Raw genomic sequence first — 17,961 nt, forward strand, 5'->3', positions numbered from 1 at the left:
GAAATGAGCTTTGAAGAAACATCAGTTCAGTGCTGAAATATTTAAACGCTGCAGGAAGAACAACAACAAATTGATGACGGATGTTTGTGCTTCAAACAGGAAAACCAGCAGAAATAAATCACAGCCTGCCAGAGGTTTGGAGTTTCCGAGGTGCAACTGAACGCAGCACAGTGTTCCAATGCTCCTGATTGTCCTCAAACGTCTCTTTGGGTGTTTCCTTCCTGCTCAAAGTTTAATTTCACTTCCTGAACTTCGTGCAGTGGAGCTTGTTGTTGGTGTGTGAAGAAACTGTAAGTTTGCTTTGTTTCCTCCTTTAACAGTTTGTCTTTAGGAACTTTACTGTTTGTTCAGCTCGTGTTTGATTTCTTCACACAACAAACTGTGTGTGTTTGTATTTCCGGTCTCTCCATTAAAGTCAGTGTGTAATGTTTCCTGGCTAACATCAGCTGTGTGCAGCTTAGTTCAGCACAAATCTGCCGCTCCATAGTTCACGGTAACGGACTCACAGCTGGACCAACGAGGCCGAGTGTGTCCGCCACTCTGAGCTACGTTCGTGTTTGTGTACTTGTAGTTTGTACTTTGAGTTCACTCAGAGCCCACAGAGGACGCAGCGTACGTGATGACGTCACAGCCCTTTACCTCCTTTACTGTCACTGTGATTAATATTTACACACGAGACACCTGCAGAGCTCTGACGCTAAGCTAGCACACAGCATGCTAACACTAAGCTAAAGCTAGGCTAGCCAAGAACCCAGAGTGAGGTTAAAGCTAGTGATGGGCAGATGAAGCCTCATGAAGCACTGAAGCTTTTCATCCAATTGGTTCACCCCAACGCGAAGCTTCTTGAAGCTTCATTTGCTCTAGCAGGACACCTACTGGACGTAAAAATATTAGTTGGCATGAATTTGAAGAGTGTGGCCTTTTTGCACACAGCCTGTAAATGTCAACAACAAAAGGAGTGTGTAAAACATGTATATTGTAGTGATGCAGTGTACTGTGTATATTTATACTGGCAGTATGGAACATGATTATTTGGAAATGCCTAAAATGGAAATGATCATATACTGTGAGGTGAGGTGTGGACAGTGGTTGTGCTTTTGTAACATTGAGGCAAGGACAGTGATTAGTGTTTAGGGGACACATCATTGGTTTTTGTTAAAAAGAAACAGTTTCTCCACTGTGGCAGGTCGTAGGCGATTTTTTTTTTCTAAACTGTCTCTAACTCTCACTAACCGCAACTCTCCATCAAACGCCCACATTTTGTCTGAGGGGTTTATATCGTGTCATAGCTCGCGGCAAAGTTCGAACCGCTTCCTGAACCAGTCACGTGGTACAGCCGGGCAGCGAGGCTTCGGACGTCATCATTTTCAGCTCCTCCCATAAATGAAGCAAGCCTCGATACGCGCTTCGCGGAAACGCCCCCTCCATTACTCGACACACGCTTCGAAGCCTCGATACAGAACGTCACATCACTAGTTAAAGCTGAGTAAACACTGACCCCAGACCAGCACCGTGATAAAGTGAGCTGCTGCTGCTGAACTTGAACAGGTAACAAAGTGATGAGCAGTCAGGCTGCAGGTTTCTACCTGTTCATGTTTCTACAGTAGAATCACTTTGAAGTGTCTTTGTGCTGTTTCATCTTTGATTTGTGTTCATAAACACTCAGAGAAACATCACGTGACCTCATCAGGATCTGTGTTGGTGTGTGGGGCTGTACCTCAGCTTTATGTTGTTACATGCTCATTTGTTCATTTCACACAGTAACATCAAAGTAATGTTATGAGGAGTAATGAAGTAACGTACTCCATTACTTTTAATTAAAGTGTTCTGTGTAATATGTGTAATAATGACTGTTTTGAGTAATGACCAACACTGATCACAACAAAGAGGAAATGCCTCCAACATGCACAAACATTTGAGCCACAACATGCAGTTAATGTGCACAAATGTCTTTGATATGCTGCTCAGTGATGGTGGTGACTGTCAGAGCAGAGCTACTGAGAATCAATAAGTAATATCAATGATGGGATCAGAATCACTAAATTCTTCTCATCCCTGTCAGTATCATACATGTGCTGTATAATGTGATAAATGTAGAGGTGCTGGCTGTTCTCTCACTCTGCTGTTTAGCTGTAAAGGACGCCTCCCTGCCTTTGTCTCATTCATGACCTTTAATAGTCTCTTCTAACATGCAGAGATCTGTATGATCTGTTTCATAGAGTCTAACCAGCCTGTACAGGTAACAACAACAGTCACTGCATCACTGACACACAAACGTCATCTCTGTCAATAACAACATTCATACATGGAATAAAAACACATCAGTGGATCATTGCTGGAGCTGATGTTTGTGCTCCTGGTGCAAAGGCTCTCAGTTTCCTCCTTGAAATAACATCAGTGGTGGGTCAGCGACATGCTTTCTTTCCCTCTCAGGTTTAAATATCTGGGACTCTCCACCGTTTGGTTTTAGAGCTGAAGAAACTTCTCTGATGAAACGTCTTCCAGAAACTTAAAGACGTCTCTTTTCTCTCCAAGCTCCTTAGATCACATGACCTGGATGACTGAACCTACAGACACATTGACCTGGTTTCATGGTCACGTGACAGGTCAGAGGTCAGCGACTGTAACTCAGTTCCTCCTGTTAATGTGAACTCACTGAGTGTTTGTGGTTTACCTCTCAGACTGACTGAAGATGATGATGGAGGAAGAGGAGGACAGAGCAGAGTCTGCAGGGTCCAGCTGTCCGTCTGTGAGGAGTGACCGGTCCAAAGGTCATAATCCAGCCTTCAGTGGTGAACCTGGAGCAACGAGGTCAGAGAGCTGAACTCACTGAGTAACAGAAATAATTCTGCACTGACATTATAATCAGTGTTGACTCTGGTTGATTGTCTGACTGTGTTTGTGAGCTGAGAGGAAATGAAAATGAGTTTGTAACAAAAATCAGTTTTGTCCAGTTTTCCTGTAAAAAGCTGAACTCTAATCTAAGAGGATGTTACTGACAGGAAACAGCTGCATTATCTGCAGTCTGTGTGATCACAGCTGCTTCAATCATGTTTGTGTCTGCAGAGGTCAGAGGTCACAGTCTGCAGGGTCCAGCTGTCCGTCTGTGAGGAGTGACCGGTCCAAAGGTGGAAATCCATACTTCAGTGGTGAACCTGGAGCAACGAGGTCAGAGAGCTGTGATGACTCCTTTACATGTTTGTGTTTCCTGGATAAATATGACCTGAAACATCCTCAGATTGTTACAAAGATTCATTAAAAAGAAAACAATGAAAGAGAAAAGATCCAAATGTTCGACTTGGTCATTTGCTGTTTGAGGACAGTGATGCTCATATCTGTGGGGAAAGTGTGACCTGAGTGGGTTCATGTTTGTCTTTAAAGAACAGAGCTGCTCTGATTCTCTTTGTGTCTGATCTGTTAAACAGTCTGAGAGGTCACACAGAGACCCAGCAGCTAAAGCCTGGATCATACTGGCTGCTGTTACTCCATCAGGACAACACTGAACCACAGTGGTGTGGATGTAGTGGATAAATCCCACCATACTGATGCTCAGAGTTAACCACAGGGAACAAAACCAGATGTTACCTTCAGATTGTGACCTTTGGAGTGGACGATGCAGATTTCAATAGAGAATAAATGTTGTTGTTTTTCAGCTGTGAAGAAAGAATCTAATTTTCTGAACTTAAGAATTTATGATGCTGGAAACAACATGGAGACTATAACACAACATTTCCACTGTGTTCATAGAATGAATGTAAAACTGTCAGACATTCATTAAATATGCAAAATGTCTACAGAAGCATCAGAGGGTCAGACGTGAAGCACTCAGTGATTTTGATCAAATGACTCATCAGTTATTGATCTGTACTACACTGATCTACCACGTTAGTAAAGCTGGTGTTCTGGTGGTGGAGGGAGACTCGGATCATGTTCTGGTTTTGGAGCAGTGATCTGCTGATGGTTCAGTTTGATGAGCTTCTTCAAAATCATCCCTGACATCACCACTGAAAGGACGTCCATGAAAACAGACTGAAAATTACTGATATGTTCACAATCTGAGAGTTTAAAACTTGACAGACTTGATTCAGATGAAGTTATTTGAGCAGAAACTCCTGGATCTTTATCCTGTGTTGATCTGATCCTTCATGGTTCCTCCACAGAGTGGAGCAGCAGAGCTCAGAGGTTCCCAGTGGTCAGTCTGCCCAGCAGCATCAAACACAGCTGGACTCCATATTTATGGTCTGTACATGTACAACAACTACTGTTACATCTGTTCTGTTCACAGTCATCTCCATGCTGCTCTTTGTAGACCAGTGGATCGTCAGTGTGTCCAACATGGATCTGATGTTTGGCTCCATGATTTCAGTCTGATTGGCTCATTCATAAATATTCTGTTCCAGCTGCTGGAGGACAACATCATCACTTTTGTGAAGAACGAGCTGAAGAAGATCCAGAAGGTTCTGAGTCCAGATTACCCAGAATGCTTAGAGAGTCAGAGGAGCAGCAGCAGAGAGGCATGTGTGAAGATCACAGTGGACTTCCTGAGGAGAATGAAGCAGGAGGAGCTGGCTGACCGTCTGCAGAGACGTAAGAGGATTTATCTAAAGATTTAAGCTGCTGGATAAATGAACATTTTCCAGAGATGGAAGATGGAGCAACATGTTTTAAAGATTAGTTCTTTTTGGAATTGAGTGTTTATTTTTCTTCTCATTCAGAGCTTCAAGCTGCAGTTTGTCATCGTAACCTTAAATCCACCCTGAAGAAGAAGTTCCAGTGTGTGTTTGAGGGCATCGCTAAAGCAGGAAACCCAACCCTCCTGAATCAGATCTACACAGAGCTCTACATCACAGAGGGAGGGACTGCAGAGGTCAATGATGAACATGAGGTCAGACAGATTGAAACAGCATCCAGGAAACCAGACAGACCAGAAACAACCATCAGACAAGAAGACATCTTTAAAGCCTCACCTGGCAGAGACGAACCAATCAGAACAGTGCTGACAAAGGGAGTGGCTGGCATTGGGAAAACAGTCTTAACACAGAAATACAGCCTGGACTGGGCTGAAGACAAAGCCAACCAGGACATCCAGTTCATATTTCCATTCACTTTCAGAGAGCTGAATGTGCTGAAAGAGGAAAAGTTCAGCTTGGTGGGACTTGTTCATCGCTTCTTTACTGAAACCAAAGAAGCAGGAATCTGCAGCTTTGAAGACTTCCAGGTTGTGTTCATCTTTGATGGTCTGGATGAGTGTCGACTTCCTCTGGACTTCCACAAAACTACAATCCTAACTGACCCTAGAAAGTCCACCTCAGTGGATGTGCTGCTGATAAACCTCATCAGGGGGAAACTGCTTCCCTCTGCTCGCCTCTGGATAACAACACGACCTGCAGCAGCCAATCAGATCCCTCCTGTCTGTGTTGGCATGGTGACAGAGGTCAGAGGGTTCACTGACCCACAGAAGGAGGAGTACTTCAGGAAGAGATTCAGAGATGAGGAGCAGGCCAGCAGGATCATCTCCCACATCAAGACATCACGAAGCCTCCACATCATGTGCCACATCCCAGTCTTCTGCTGGATCACTGCTACAGTTCTGGAGGATGTGCTGGAAACCAGAGAGGGAGGACAGCTGCCCAAGACCCTGACTGAGATGTACATCCACTTCCTGGTGGTTCAGGCCAAAGTGAAGAAGGTCAAGTTTGATGGAGGAGCTGAGACAGATCCACACTGGAGTCCAGAGAGCAGGAAGATGATGGAGTCTCTGGGAAAACTGGCTTTTGATCAGCTGCAGAAAGGAAACCTGATCTTCTATGAATCAGACCTGACAGAGTGTGGCATCGATATCAGAGCAGCCTCAGTGTACTCAGGAGTGTTCACACAGATCTTTAAAGAGGAGAGAGGACTGTACCAGGACAAGGTGTTCTGCTTCATCCATCTGAGTGTTCAGGAGTTTCTGGCTGCTCTTCATGTCCATCTGACCTTCATGAACTCTGGACTCAATCTGCTGGAAGAACAACAAACAACCTCTACATGGTCTAAACTATTTAACAAACTAAAATTTCAATCTCTCCACCAGAGTGCTGTGAACAAGGCCTTAGAGAGTCCAAATGGACACCTGGACTTGTTCCTCCGCTTCCTCCTGGGTCTTTCACTGCAGACCAATCAGACTCTCCTACGAGGTCTGCTGACACAGACAGGAAGTAGCTCACAGACCAATAAGAAAACAGTCCAGTACATCAAGGAGAAGCTCAGTGAGAATCTGTCTGCAGAGAAAAGCATCAATCTGATCCACTGTCTGAATGAACTGAATGATCGTTCTCTAGTGGAGGAGATCCAACAGTCCCTGAGATCAGGAAGTCTCTCCACAGATATGCTGTCTCCTGCTCAGTGGTCAGCTCTGGTCTTCATCTTACTGTCATCAGAAGAAGATCTGGATGTGTTTGACCTGAAGAAATACTCTGCTTCAGAGGAGGCTCTTCTGAGGCTGCTACCAGTGGTCAAAGCCTCCAACAAAGCTCTGTGAGTATATTTGTACTCATGTCTTTACTTTTAACATCCAACTGTGTCAGTAATTTATTTCACCAGGCTTTCTGTCTCTGTATGAAATTGTATCCTAAAGTTTTGGGATTTCTCCAATACAACTGTGACCTCTTTGATGCCTCCAGAACTCGAGACGCTGGATTCACCATAAATTCTGATCATCACTGCTGCTGTTATGTTATCAGTCTTTGTTTAAACACTTAGGCTGCATGTGCCTGATGTTGTGATACTTTATCTTCACATGCATGCTCCTAGATACATTTCTACTGCAGGTCTATTTTAGTCACAAATGTTGGTGAAACACTTGCTTTTACATGCATGGTGGGTCCTGCATTAAAGAAAGCATTTGAATTACTCAGTGAATCCTGGCAGCCAGAGAAACATCCTTAGTTCCACTTTAAACTAAACTCTGCTTCGGTCTTCCACAGTGTGTTTGTTGTTTCTTTGTTGTTGTTGGCCTGCTCTCTCCTCTCACTCCAATCTGGTTGCAGCAGATGTTTGTCCCTCCCTGAACCTGCAGACTTGGGTGCAGCACCTCAGTTCTTCAGTCTGAAACCAGCTGTTTTAGCTATATCCCCTCAAGCACACCTTCCCTGGTCATCTCTGCTGTGGTTGCTATAAAATTTAATCTTGATTTAAAAAAAAGAACAAAAAAACCTCAAGTCAGACTTGATGCCATTTGTTGGCAGCATGGTGCCTGTTTGTCTTTGATGATAAACTGCAGCACAGTCTAAAGCAAACCTTCTGACTTTATTGACTTTATGCATGTATATATTCTTCCTGTTCACCTTGGACACACAGCAGCTCTCTGTTTGTTGTGATTGGATCTAGAACAGCCAACATATCCTAATCTAGATGATTTCTAAGGTGTCTGGGACGAAAAGTTAAAATCAGCTTGGATGGCCTGTACTGTATGATGGCCTTGGTTGCACCACATTGATAGCCATGCAGGGTGGTTCACTCCTTGTGCAAGAAGACAGAGGAGTGAGCCACCCTTGGTCAAAGCTTGGTCATTCAAGCTCACTGTTTTCCCCTTGTTGGTTGATGATAGTATTTTTTTTTTACCTGACTTATAGTCATCATTGTCTTCAAATTAACTCACACACTGCTGACTGCTGTAGCTTACCTGGCTGAGCAGGTGACCCATGTACTGAAGGTTAGAGTCGTGACTCCAGGGCCTGGTTTGAGTCTGCCCAACACCATTTCCTGTGTGTTATTCTCCTCACTTCTCCCTCCCTCCCTGTCTTCTTTGTCCTGTACAGTGAAGACAAAAGGCCTCGAGTTCTGAAAACTCTTCCCAGGGCTCTAGACTAACTTTTTGACATGGGCGCACCGGTACGCCTAACTTTAAAAATTTAGGCGCACCGGCACAAAAGTTAGGCGCACTCAAATTTTTCAACCGCATCGCTTAACACCGCAGTTTTACATGTGCACTTTCTTTGGGGGGGGGGAAGTCCATACAGACAATATTAATTTCTAAATTATTAACTAACAAACTTGTGCTTAAAGTGCTTTGTCAATATTGTAGAAAATGTTAAAAACTTAATCATCATCTTGGCCTCCTCTGACGACCTGTTTGCTGCTGTCTGCTGCTGAAAGGCCGTGGGGAGAGGGGACACTTGGGCAGTGCATTTACTGCAGCATATAATGTGTTTTCTGGATACACTGTGCTTTTTCAGCATTCAAATATTGATGGCACCGTGTCAGAGCACTGGCTATGAATTTCAGACAGATCAGGCCTTAACTTAACAAAAAAGTTATCAATAGTTCTTTTCATCTTTTCTTATTACCCACAGCTACAGTACATCCACTTCTCTAGGGGTGGCTGTAGCTCAGGTGGCAGAGCAGGTCAGCCACTAATCAGAAGGTCGGTGGTTCGATCCCAGGCTGCCTCCTGGCTGCATGCCAAATATCCTTGGGCAAGATACTAACCCCATGTTTGCCTACTGGTGGTGGTCAGAGGGCCCGGTGGCGCCAGTGTCCGGCAGCCTCGCCTCTGTCAGTGCGCCCCAGGGCAGCTGTGGCTACAATGTAGCTTGCCATCGCCAGTGTGTGAATGTGTGTGTGAATGGGTGAATGACTGAATGTAGTGTGAAGCGCTTTGGGGTCCTTAGGGACTAGAAAAGCGCTATACAAATGCAGGCCATTTACCATTTACCATTCTCTCAGGCCTAGGCTGCTCACTAGGGCTGAGTATCATCACTGATTTCTATAATCCATTCAATTCTGGTTCTCAAAGTCCTGATTTGATTCAATTTAGCCTCAGACAGTCAGAAATATTATAATTCTGATCATGTATCAGTACTGATACACATGAGACTTCATCAGAATTGTGAAAATCACAGCAGATGCCTTTGTGTGAAAGTTACTGAGAATAAAACACAGGAAAACATGAAGGAGATTTTCCTGGTCTGGCTTTTTATAGCAGATAACCTTAAAAATATTCTGCAATTTTGCATAATTTTAAGAAATTTAAATTTCTTCAGTATTGAACAGCAGAAATTAGGCTTTCTTGTCCGAGGTCATTTAAGTGAAAAAAGAAAAAGCGCTGTAAACAACGCTAGACTGGTGGGTAATAAGCGAATGAATAATGCAGAAAACAGATTTGAGACGGGAAACTGTTCCTGAAGTACAGAGAGAGAGCGAGCTGTGCAGGAAGTGTGATTTTTATCGTGGTGGAAGCAAAACAGCAAAAGTCAGAGGGAATTCATGACGACATTGATCAAATGTGAAGCGCAGTTTGCTGCTTCTTTTGCTGCAGGCTCGGTGAATTTTGGTTGGAGAGAGGCAAAACCTGCAGCTCAGAATCAGCGCAAAAAGACGTAAACACAGCGCGGACCCGAAGAATCGCTAAGCTCCGACAGCGTGTCCGTGTTCGGGCCGTCGGGTGAGAAAGACGAGAAAGACGAAGCTGATTCTGATGTGTTGGGTCCGCTCCGTGTTTAGGTCTTTGTGTGGAATCCGTTAATGAATTGATATCGCTTTATTCAAGCTACTCACCTCTCTCTTCCACCTGCACTTTCAACTGGACCACGGCCAATCAGAGAGGTCCCGCCCCTGACTATCTCTGATTGGTTTAGTCCACGATAGGGGCATAATGTGTGTCTGTTGTTGACCACACGGAGAGTTACAGAGATTTTTTTTTTGTTACCGGAACAGTTGGTCGCACCTGTGCGACCAAATATTTATTTTTAGTCGCACCACTGAAAAATTTGGTCGCATTTGCGACCAAATTGGTCGCACTCTAGAGCCCTGCTTCCCCTTCATCATCTTACATCTCTCTCATCTAAAATCTCCAGTATTCTCTGAGTAGAGAATCTTTTCACAATCTTGAATGATAAGGATCCAAGTGGGTAAAGTTATTTATTTGTTGTGTTCCTATTTGCAGCTGGGATAGATTAAGAAAAACTATCGGCTGCCCAAATTACATCCAGTTTAGAAGACAAACATTGAGTGAAGTGTTTGTTTCATCATCCTTCACAACTCATCAACCAGGTGTCACAAACTGCAGCAGGACAGTACAAAGCATGTCATACTGGATGGCTGCAACAACCAGAGTTTTACCTACCTTTGGTATTTCGTGACAGCATGAGCGTAATATTTACTGAACAGAGTCGTCTTCTGTAATCTTTTCAGATTCAGATTCAGAACACTGTATTTATTTTCAAGGGGCAATTAGGATACTGAGCTTTCCAACCGTACATACAATACACAAACATCACATTGGGGAGACGGGTCAGGCTAGGTAGCTGGCCGGTCAGCCGCTAGAGCAGCGACCCGGAACCGAACAGCGGAAAATGCACAACATCAGGAAAGATGAGGAGAAAAAAGAACTCCTCCCAGACTGAGCTCCAACAGGGAGATCAGTTTGAGAACAGACAAAAAAAATGACCTTAGCGCAGAGCACATGAAAACTCTTAATACGCCATAAAAACACATGACAAGCAACAGGGATGGGTAAAAGGTGAGAGACAGCCGGTGTAGACAGCGCATCCGGGCCTGCAGCATTTGCGCTGGTCCCCTCGACCCACCGTCTGCACCGGGAGGGGATAAGCATGCTTAGGAATCAGAATCAGAATCAGAAAGGGGTTTATTGCCAAATGTTGAGCAGGTTTACAACATTAGGAAATTGCTGCGGTGCTTCAGTGCAAACATAGTGTCATAAATAGCACTTAAATAGACATGAAAAAATAAAAGTAGGAATAAGAATTAAAAGTGCTACGTAGAAAGATATGTGCATGAGATATACATGAGATATATACATGAGAATAAGAATTAAAAGTGCTGCGTAGAAAGATATATACATGAGTGCAGGTGGTGATCAGTGCCAAACATGGAATGATGCAGTGACACAGCGTAGGGTCATGTGTTAGTGGCGGGAACAGTCATATGGTTATTGTTCATGTGTCCAACAGCAGAGGGGAAGAAACTGTTCTTATGGCGAGAGGTTCTGGTGCGAATGGACCGGAGCCTCCTGCCTGAGGGGAGCAGGTCAAACAGACTGTGTCCAGGGTGAGAAGGGTCAGCTGAGATCCGAGCTGCACGCCGCAATGTCCTGGAGGTGTACAGGTCCTGCAGAGATGGGAGTCTGCAGCCAGTCACCTTCTCAGCAGAGCGCACAACACGCTGCAGTCTCTGTTTGTCCCTGATAGTGGCTCCAGCGTACCACACAGTGATGGAGGAGGTGAGGATGGACTCGATGATTGCAGTGTAGAACTGCATCATCGTCCGTGTTGGCAGGTTGAATTTCTTCAGCTGCCTCAGGAAGTACATCCTCTGCTGGGCTTTCTTGATGACGGAGGTGATGGTGGGCTCCCACTTCAGGTCATGGGTGATGGTGGTACCCAGGAAGCGGAATGAGTCCACAGAGGTGATGGGGGTGTCAGTCAGGATGATGGGGGGGAGTGGGGCTGTGTGCTTCCTGAAGTCCACAATAATCTCCACTGTCTTCTGGGCATTCAGCACCAGGTTGTTGTGGCTGCACCAGGACACCAGACGTTCAACCTCCCTCCTGTAGGCAGACTCGTCCCCGTCCGAGATGAGCCCAATAACGGTGGTGTCATCTGCAAACTTGATTAGCTTGACAGACTGGTGGGTGGAGGTGCAGCAGTTGGTGTACAGGGAGAAGAGCAGAGGAGAAAGAACACAGCCCTGAGGGGAGCCGGTGCTGATGGTCCGGGAGTCCGAGACATTCTTTCCCAGCCTCACATGCTGCTTCCTGTCCGTCAGGAAGTCAGTGATCCACCGGCAGATGGGATCAGGCACATTCATCTGGGAAAGCTTGCCTCGGAGATGGTCTGGAAGGATGGTGTTGAAGGCAGAGCTGAAGTCCACAAACAGGATCCTGGCGTAGGTTCCTGGGGAGTCCAGATGCTGCAGGATGAAGTGTAGGGCCATGTTGATGGCGTCGTCTACAGACCTGTTGGCTCTATATGCAAACTGCAGGGGATCCAGGAGGGGGGCCGTGAGGGTCTTGAGATGGGAGAGAACTGGGCGCTCAAATGACTTCATGACCACAGATGTCAGAGCCACGGGTCTGTAGTCATTTAGTCCAGTGATCCTAGGTTTCTTGGGGACAGGGATTATGGTAGAGGACTTGAAGCAGGCAGGCACATGACATGCCTGCAGTGAGGAGTTGAAAATGCCAGAAAACACTGGGGCCAGCTCGTTTGCACAGTGTCTGAGGGTGGCAGGAGACACGCCGTCTGGGTCGGGAGCTTTCCGAGCATTCAGACTCTTAAACTGCTTCCTCACATCTGCTTCATGAATATGAAGAGTTGTGGTGGGAGGAGGTGGTGTGAAATCCTCTTTTGTGTGGGGTGAGGAGGGGGGTGTTGTAGGTGAACAGTTTGAAGGTGGTGATGGCTCTATGGAGGGGGGAGAGGTGGGGGGATGAGTGTCCAAAGTGCCTCTATTGTTGGGGCCGTTGGAGGTGTGAAGGCTGCTTGATGGCTCGTCAAAACGGCAGTAGAAGTCGTTGAGGGTGTTGGCCAAGAGCAAGTCGTCAGTGGAGTGGGGGGTTTTAGGCTTGTAGTTTGTGATATTCCTAAAACCTTTCCACACAGAGGCCGAGTCATTCTCTGAGATCTGCTGCTGCATCTTCTCAGAGTGCTGATGTTTAGCAATGTCCACTTCTTTAGTGAACCTGTACTTGGCCTCTCTGTAGCAGTCCCTGTCTCCGCTTCTGAACGCCTTTCTCTTTTCCAGCCACAGCTTTTTGAGTTTAGGAGTAAACCAGGGTTTGTCATTGTTATAACTCACCCTGGTGCGTGATGGCACAATGCTGTCCTCACAGAAGTGGATATAGGAGGTGACAGTGTCCGTAAACTCGTCCAAGCTGTTAGAAGCAGCCTTCATTGTGTCCCAGTCTGTGGTCTCCAAACACGTGCGAAGCTCCTCCACAGCCTCGTCGCTCCACAGTTTTTTAGTCCTCACGACAGGTTTGGAGAGCTTCAGCCTCTGTCTGTACGCGGGGATTAGGTGGATCATGACGTGGTCAGAAAGTCCGAGTGAAGCGCGGGGCACCGCGCGATAGGCCCCGCTGATCGTGCTGTAGCAGTGGTCTAATGTCCTCTCCTCTCTGGTCGGGCATTTAATATACTGCTTATATTTCGGAAGCTCATGGCTCAGATTGGCTTTGTTAAAGTCCCCAAGAGCAATGATGAGAGAGTCCGGGTATGTCCGCTCCGTGTGGAGAATCTGCTCTGCGAGAGCGCACTGAGCTGCTTGCGCATCCGCGTCTGGCGGGATGTAAACAGCGGCCAGGATGAATGAAGCAAACTCCCGCGGAGAATAAAACGGTTTGCAGTGAATAAAAAGATATTCCAGAGAGGAAGAGCAGTGCTGAGCAATCACTGTCACATCTGTGCACCAGCCACTATTGATGTAGAAGCAGACCCCTCCACCTTTGGTCTTACCAGAGAGAGCGGCCTGCCGGTCCGCGCGCAGCAGATGAAAGCCCTCCAGCTTGAGCGCGCAGTCTGGGATGTTCTCACTGAGCCACGACTCCGTAAAACATAAGACACAGGAGGAGGCAAAGTCTCTGTTCATGCTTCTCATCAGGGCCAGTTCGTCAATCTTATTCCCGAGTGAGCGTACATTAGAAAGGAAGATCCCGGGAAGAGCAGTTCTCAGTCCGCGTCTCCTCAACCGCACGAGTACGCCGGCTCGCTTTCCTCTCTTTCGGCGTCTCACTTTCCTGGTCAGAGTCTGCAGTAAATCTGCCGCAGATGCGACAAATATTGGAAATAAATCCACAGGCGTTGTAGTCCTGTAGTTAAGGAGCTCTTCTCTGGTGTAAGAGTATCCAGAGGAGTGCCCAGACACAGAAGAAATGCACAAAAACAAAACAAAAGTAACGCACTGAAGCACCAGGGCATCCATACGCGGCGCCATCTTGGTTCTTGGTTCAGGATGGGAAGGAACAGTCAAAACACCATCTGTTAGCAGGGTGAAATTTGTTATGTTCAGCTCCAGCCTTGAGACCACAGCTGGCGCCGGTATGTTAGCCGCATGAAATGATGGTGGTTTTCTTTGGTGTGAACAACTGACTCAGAAGGTGGAGCAGGTGGAGCTTACAAGGAGTAAGTGCTGCTATAGAAGAAGAGTTGTGTTTTAATGGAGCTATTTAGTTAACCAATAATTGTATTGCATGCTGGCGTTAAAAAAATGTTTCATTTGACTGATTTAATTAATTTGTTTGTTTGTTTTCTTCCAGACTGAGTGGCTGTAACCTCTCAGAGAGAAGCTGTGGTGCTCTGTCCTCAGTTCTCAACTCCCAGTCCTCTAGTTTGAAAGAGCTGGACCTGAGTAACAATGACCTGCGGGATTCAGGAGTGAAGCTTCTGTCTGCTGCACTGCAGAGTCCACATTGTACACTGGAAACTCTCAGGTCAGGATCCAAACATCCCCACTGCTGATCATTAAATGATATTATTGTATGAACAACCAAGCTTTATAGAATTGGCAGGTGAACTTTTCTTATCTTTGGATTGCTTAGGAGATTCTTAATTACTGTCTGTCACTGTGGTTTCATTTGTAAAGCCACTTCTGCTGCTTTCATTCATTTGGAAGTCCTGTAGCTGAGTTTGGGAGAGACTAACAGCCTCGGCAGCAGAGGGGAGAAAGGCTGTAACACCACCACTTTACTCTGTTCTACCTGTCACATCATTTTATCAGGAAACAAATATGCTCATGTTTTTACTATGTTTGTCTTGAAGATGTAAGAAGATCACATGGTGCTTTTTATTATTGTGTTGGTTTGTTTCCTGTCTCTTGGATGGAGCCCAGCTTTGCGTGGCCCCTGGGCCTGTGGTCAGAGTGTGTGCTGGATAATCCGTCCCAGGATGAGGCCAAACTGACATGGGATGAAATGTCTGTCACATATTTGAGCCCAATTTAAAAACATCCTCCATAAATATTGAATAATAACAATAATAATAAAGGGTCAGAAGATGACTTGTTGGAATGAAAATGAGCTTGTAGTTTTTCTGCTTTAATAATGTGACTGGAAAAAGGTGTTGGACTTCAAATATGTCCATTTCTTTCACACTTCACCTTTAAAAGTGAAGCCTTGTTGTTCCTGGAAGGAAAAACACGACTTTTTCAAGTCTTTGTGCTGTTTTTATGAGAAATGTACGACTTTAATGTGAAACATCAGAGTTTTTTCTCTTGTTGTGTTTGTTTGAAGCTGCTTCCTGTTGGCTTCAGCTGTTTGGAGTTTCCATTTTCTAAACTTCTACATTCTGAATCTTCTTCAGCTCTGAACAGATGATGAAACACTGAATGATTTCAAGCACTTTGTCTAATAAACTTACATCTTTCATTCTTTATACAGATTGTGGGGCTGTGGTTTGTCAGAGATCAGCTGTAATAATCTGGCAGCAGCACTGAAGTCCAACCCCTCCCATCTGAGAGAGCTGGACCTGAGTAACAATAACAGCCTGCAGGATCCAGGAGTGAAGCATCTGTGTGGTTTCCTGGAGAGTCCAGGATGTGGACTTGAAACTCTGGGGTCAGTCAGCATGTTTTAGTTGTGCTGAGATGAATATGATGTGAAAGTTGTGCTGACACTAAACTGCAGAGATCAGGCTGATATTATACTGATCCACACTGAGGATCTTCATGGTAAAGTCTGTTTTCTTCTTCTCTGGTTTAGTCCATTGACTGCAGCAGAACAATGTTTGCATTTCAAACAGTGATACTCAACGTATGGCCCGCGGTCCACACCTTTCCTGATTCAGAGAGAGGGGACCCTGATTAACTGTGTAGTGTTCTTCCTCACAGTTCTAAGTATCAGACACAACAATGAATAATCCACTGCTGACTGTCTTTAGCAGGTCAAAGGTCACGGCACACAGCAGACAGTGGGAAATATTCTAACTCTGATCATTTATCAGTTGTGACATTGTGAGACTTGATCAGAGGTGTGATCATCACAGCAGAGGCCTTTGTGTCAAAGTCACTGAGGATCAAACAGAAACACATGAAGCAGATTTTCCTCTTCTGGCTTTTTATAGCAGATAACCTTCAAAATATTCTGCAGTCAATCAAAAACTGAAGCAAACCATGAATCAACATGTGAACATGAGCTGATGCTGCTGAAGTGAAGCAAAGTTACAGAGGTTTGATTACAGACACAGCTGAGAGTTTGTAATCTGTCATCATTTTAAAAGGTTTAAATTTCTTCAGTATTGAACAGCAGAAATGAGGCTTTGTTTTCAGAGGCCGACAGCAGTGAACACAACAGCAGACTGGTGCGTAATAAGCAGTGAATAATGCAGGAAACAGATTTTTGAAGGTAAACTGTTCTTGAAGTACACTGAGAGAGAGAGAGCTGTGCAGGAAGTAAACGTCAAAGTCAGAGAGAATTCATGACGATGTTCATCAAACGTAAAGCAGAGTTTGGATCTTCTTTTGCTGCTGGTTCAGTCAGTTTTGGTTGGAGACAGATGAAACCTGCAGCTTCAGGATCTGTGAGCTGTCCACTTTCAGCCCCGACGGCGTGTCCGTGTACGTGCCGTCGAGTGAACGATCCACGCTCTGTGTTTCCATCTTTGTGTGTTTAGCTGCTCTCATTTACTGTTTTATCTGTTTGCTGCTTGTTGAAATACTTTTGGGAGCTTTAACCTGAGATTCTGGCAAAATAAATTTATATTAAAAATCGATTCAGGATTGAATGAATCAACATCGCTTTATTCAAATTGAAACCATTTAAATAGGAAAATCCATTTTTTTACAGCCGCCTCTAATGCTGGGTAATGTCAGCTGGTCCATGTGCAGCTGGCTGTGAGGCTCAGGGAGCGTCTACAAAGTGCAACACTGAAAGAACATCATCCATAAATATTGAGTAATAACTGGACTCTCATACAGCGAGACTCAAATGCCTTTAAACATCAGCTTATCCTGCTGATCCAAGTCCAACACTGAGTTTGTAAAAACATGTTTGTCAATCATTTTGTTTGGTTTCTGAGGAAAATGATTCAATAACTTGCTGCTAATACACAACACTTCATCATATTTCCTCAAAACCCTCTTTTGTCTGACCATTTGATCCCATTTGAATTTGCAATAAAGGATCCACAGAGTTTGGTGACAATGATGACAGTAGATGTTTGTGTGAAAGTGCTGGAAGCAAATGAGTGTGTGATGTTCTTTCAGTGTTGCACTTTGTAGACGCTCCCTGAGCACTGGTCTCACAGCCAGCTGCACATAGAGACCAGTGTTGTTAGTCCAGGTCAGAAGATGACTTGTTGGAATGAAAATGAGCTTGTAGTTTGTCTGCTTTAATAATGTGACTGGAAAAAGGTGTTGACTTCAAATATGTCCATTTCTTTCACACTTCACCTTTAAAAGTGAAGCCTTGTTGTTCCTGGAAGGAAAAACACGACTTTTTCAAGTCTTTTTCCTGTTTTTATGAGAAATGTACGACTTTAATGTGAAACATTCAGTTTTTTCTCTTGTTGTGTTTGTTTGAAGCTGCTTCCTTTTTTTTTTAAACATTTATTTATTGTTTTTAACTGGTTTTACATGGTGCACCGTGAGCAAAAAGCTTGAAGCTGCTTCCTGTTGGCTTCAGCTGTTTGGAGTTTTCATTTTCTAAACTTCTACATTCTGAACCTTCTTCAGCTCTGAACAGATGATGAAACACTGAATGATTTCAAGCTCACACTTTGTCTAGTAAACTTACATCTTTCATTTTTTATACAGATTGTTTGGCTGTGGTTTGTCAGAGATCAGCTGTAATTATCTGGCAGCAGCACTGAAGTCCAACCCCTCCCATCTGAGAGAGCTGGACCTGGGTCACAACAAAACCCTGCAGGATTCAGGAGTGAAGCATCTGTGTGGTTTCCTGGAGAGTCCAGGATGTGGACTTGAGACTCTGAGGTCAGTCACATGTTCTAGTTGTGCTGAGATGAATATGAT

At 44.9% G+C, this 17,961-nt stretch overlaps 1 protein-coding gene and 1 long non-coding RNA gene across 2 annotated transcripts; both read left to right on the top strand.

The window, feature by feature from the left end:
* Positions 1 to 207: 207 nt before the first annotated feature.
* Positions 208 to 3,262, top strand: LOC112433872 (uncharacterized). The gene is made up of 3 exons (XR_013100294.1): positions 208 to 290; positions 2,682 to 2,811; positions 3,067 to 3,262. It is a non-coding gene; the product is annotated as an uncharacterized LOC112433872 (long non-coding RNA).
* Positions 3,263 to 4,172: 910 nt separating this feature from the next.
* LOC143420406 (protein NLRC3-like) lies at positions 4,173 to 15,750 on the top strand. The gene is made up of 5 exons (XM_076888527.1): positions 4,173 to 4,239; positions 4,401 to 4,587; positions 4,716 to 6,516; positions 14,255 to 14,428; positions 15,374 to 15,750. Exons 1-5 carry the CDS (start codon positions 4,237 to 4,239, stop codon positions 15,567 to 15,569), a joined length of 2,361 nt encoding a protein of 786 aa, XP_076744642.1. The 5' UTR covers positions 4,173 to 4,236; the 3' UTR covers positions 15,570 to 15,750.
* The last annotated feature ends 2,211 nt before the right edge of the window (positions 15,751 to 17,961 follow it).

This window comes from Maylandia zebra, linkage group LG2, assembly GCF_041146795.1.
Source record: "Maylandia zebra isolate NMK-2024a linkage group LG2, Mzebra_GT3a, whole genome shotgun sequence".
NCBI classification, from domain to species: Eukaryota; Metazoa; Chordata; class Actinopteri; order Cichliformes; family Cichlidae; genus Maylandia; species Maylandia zebra.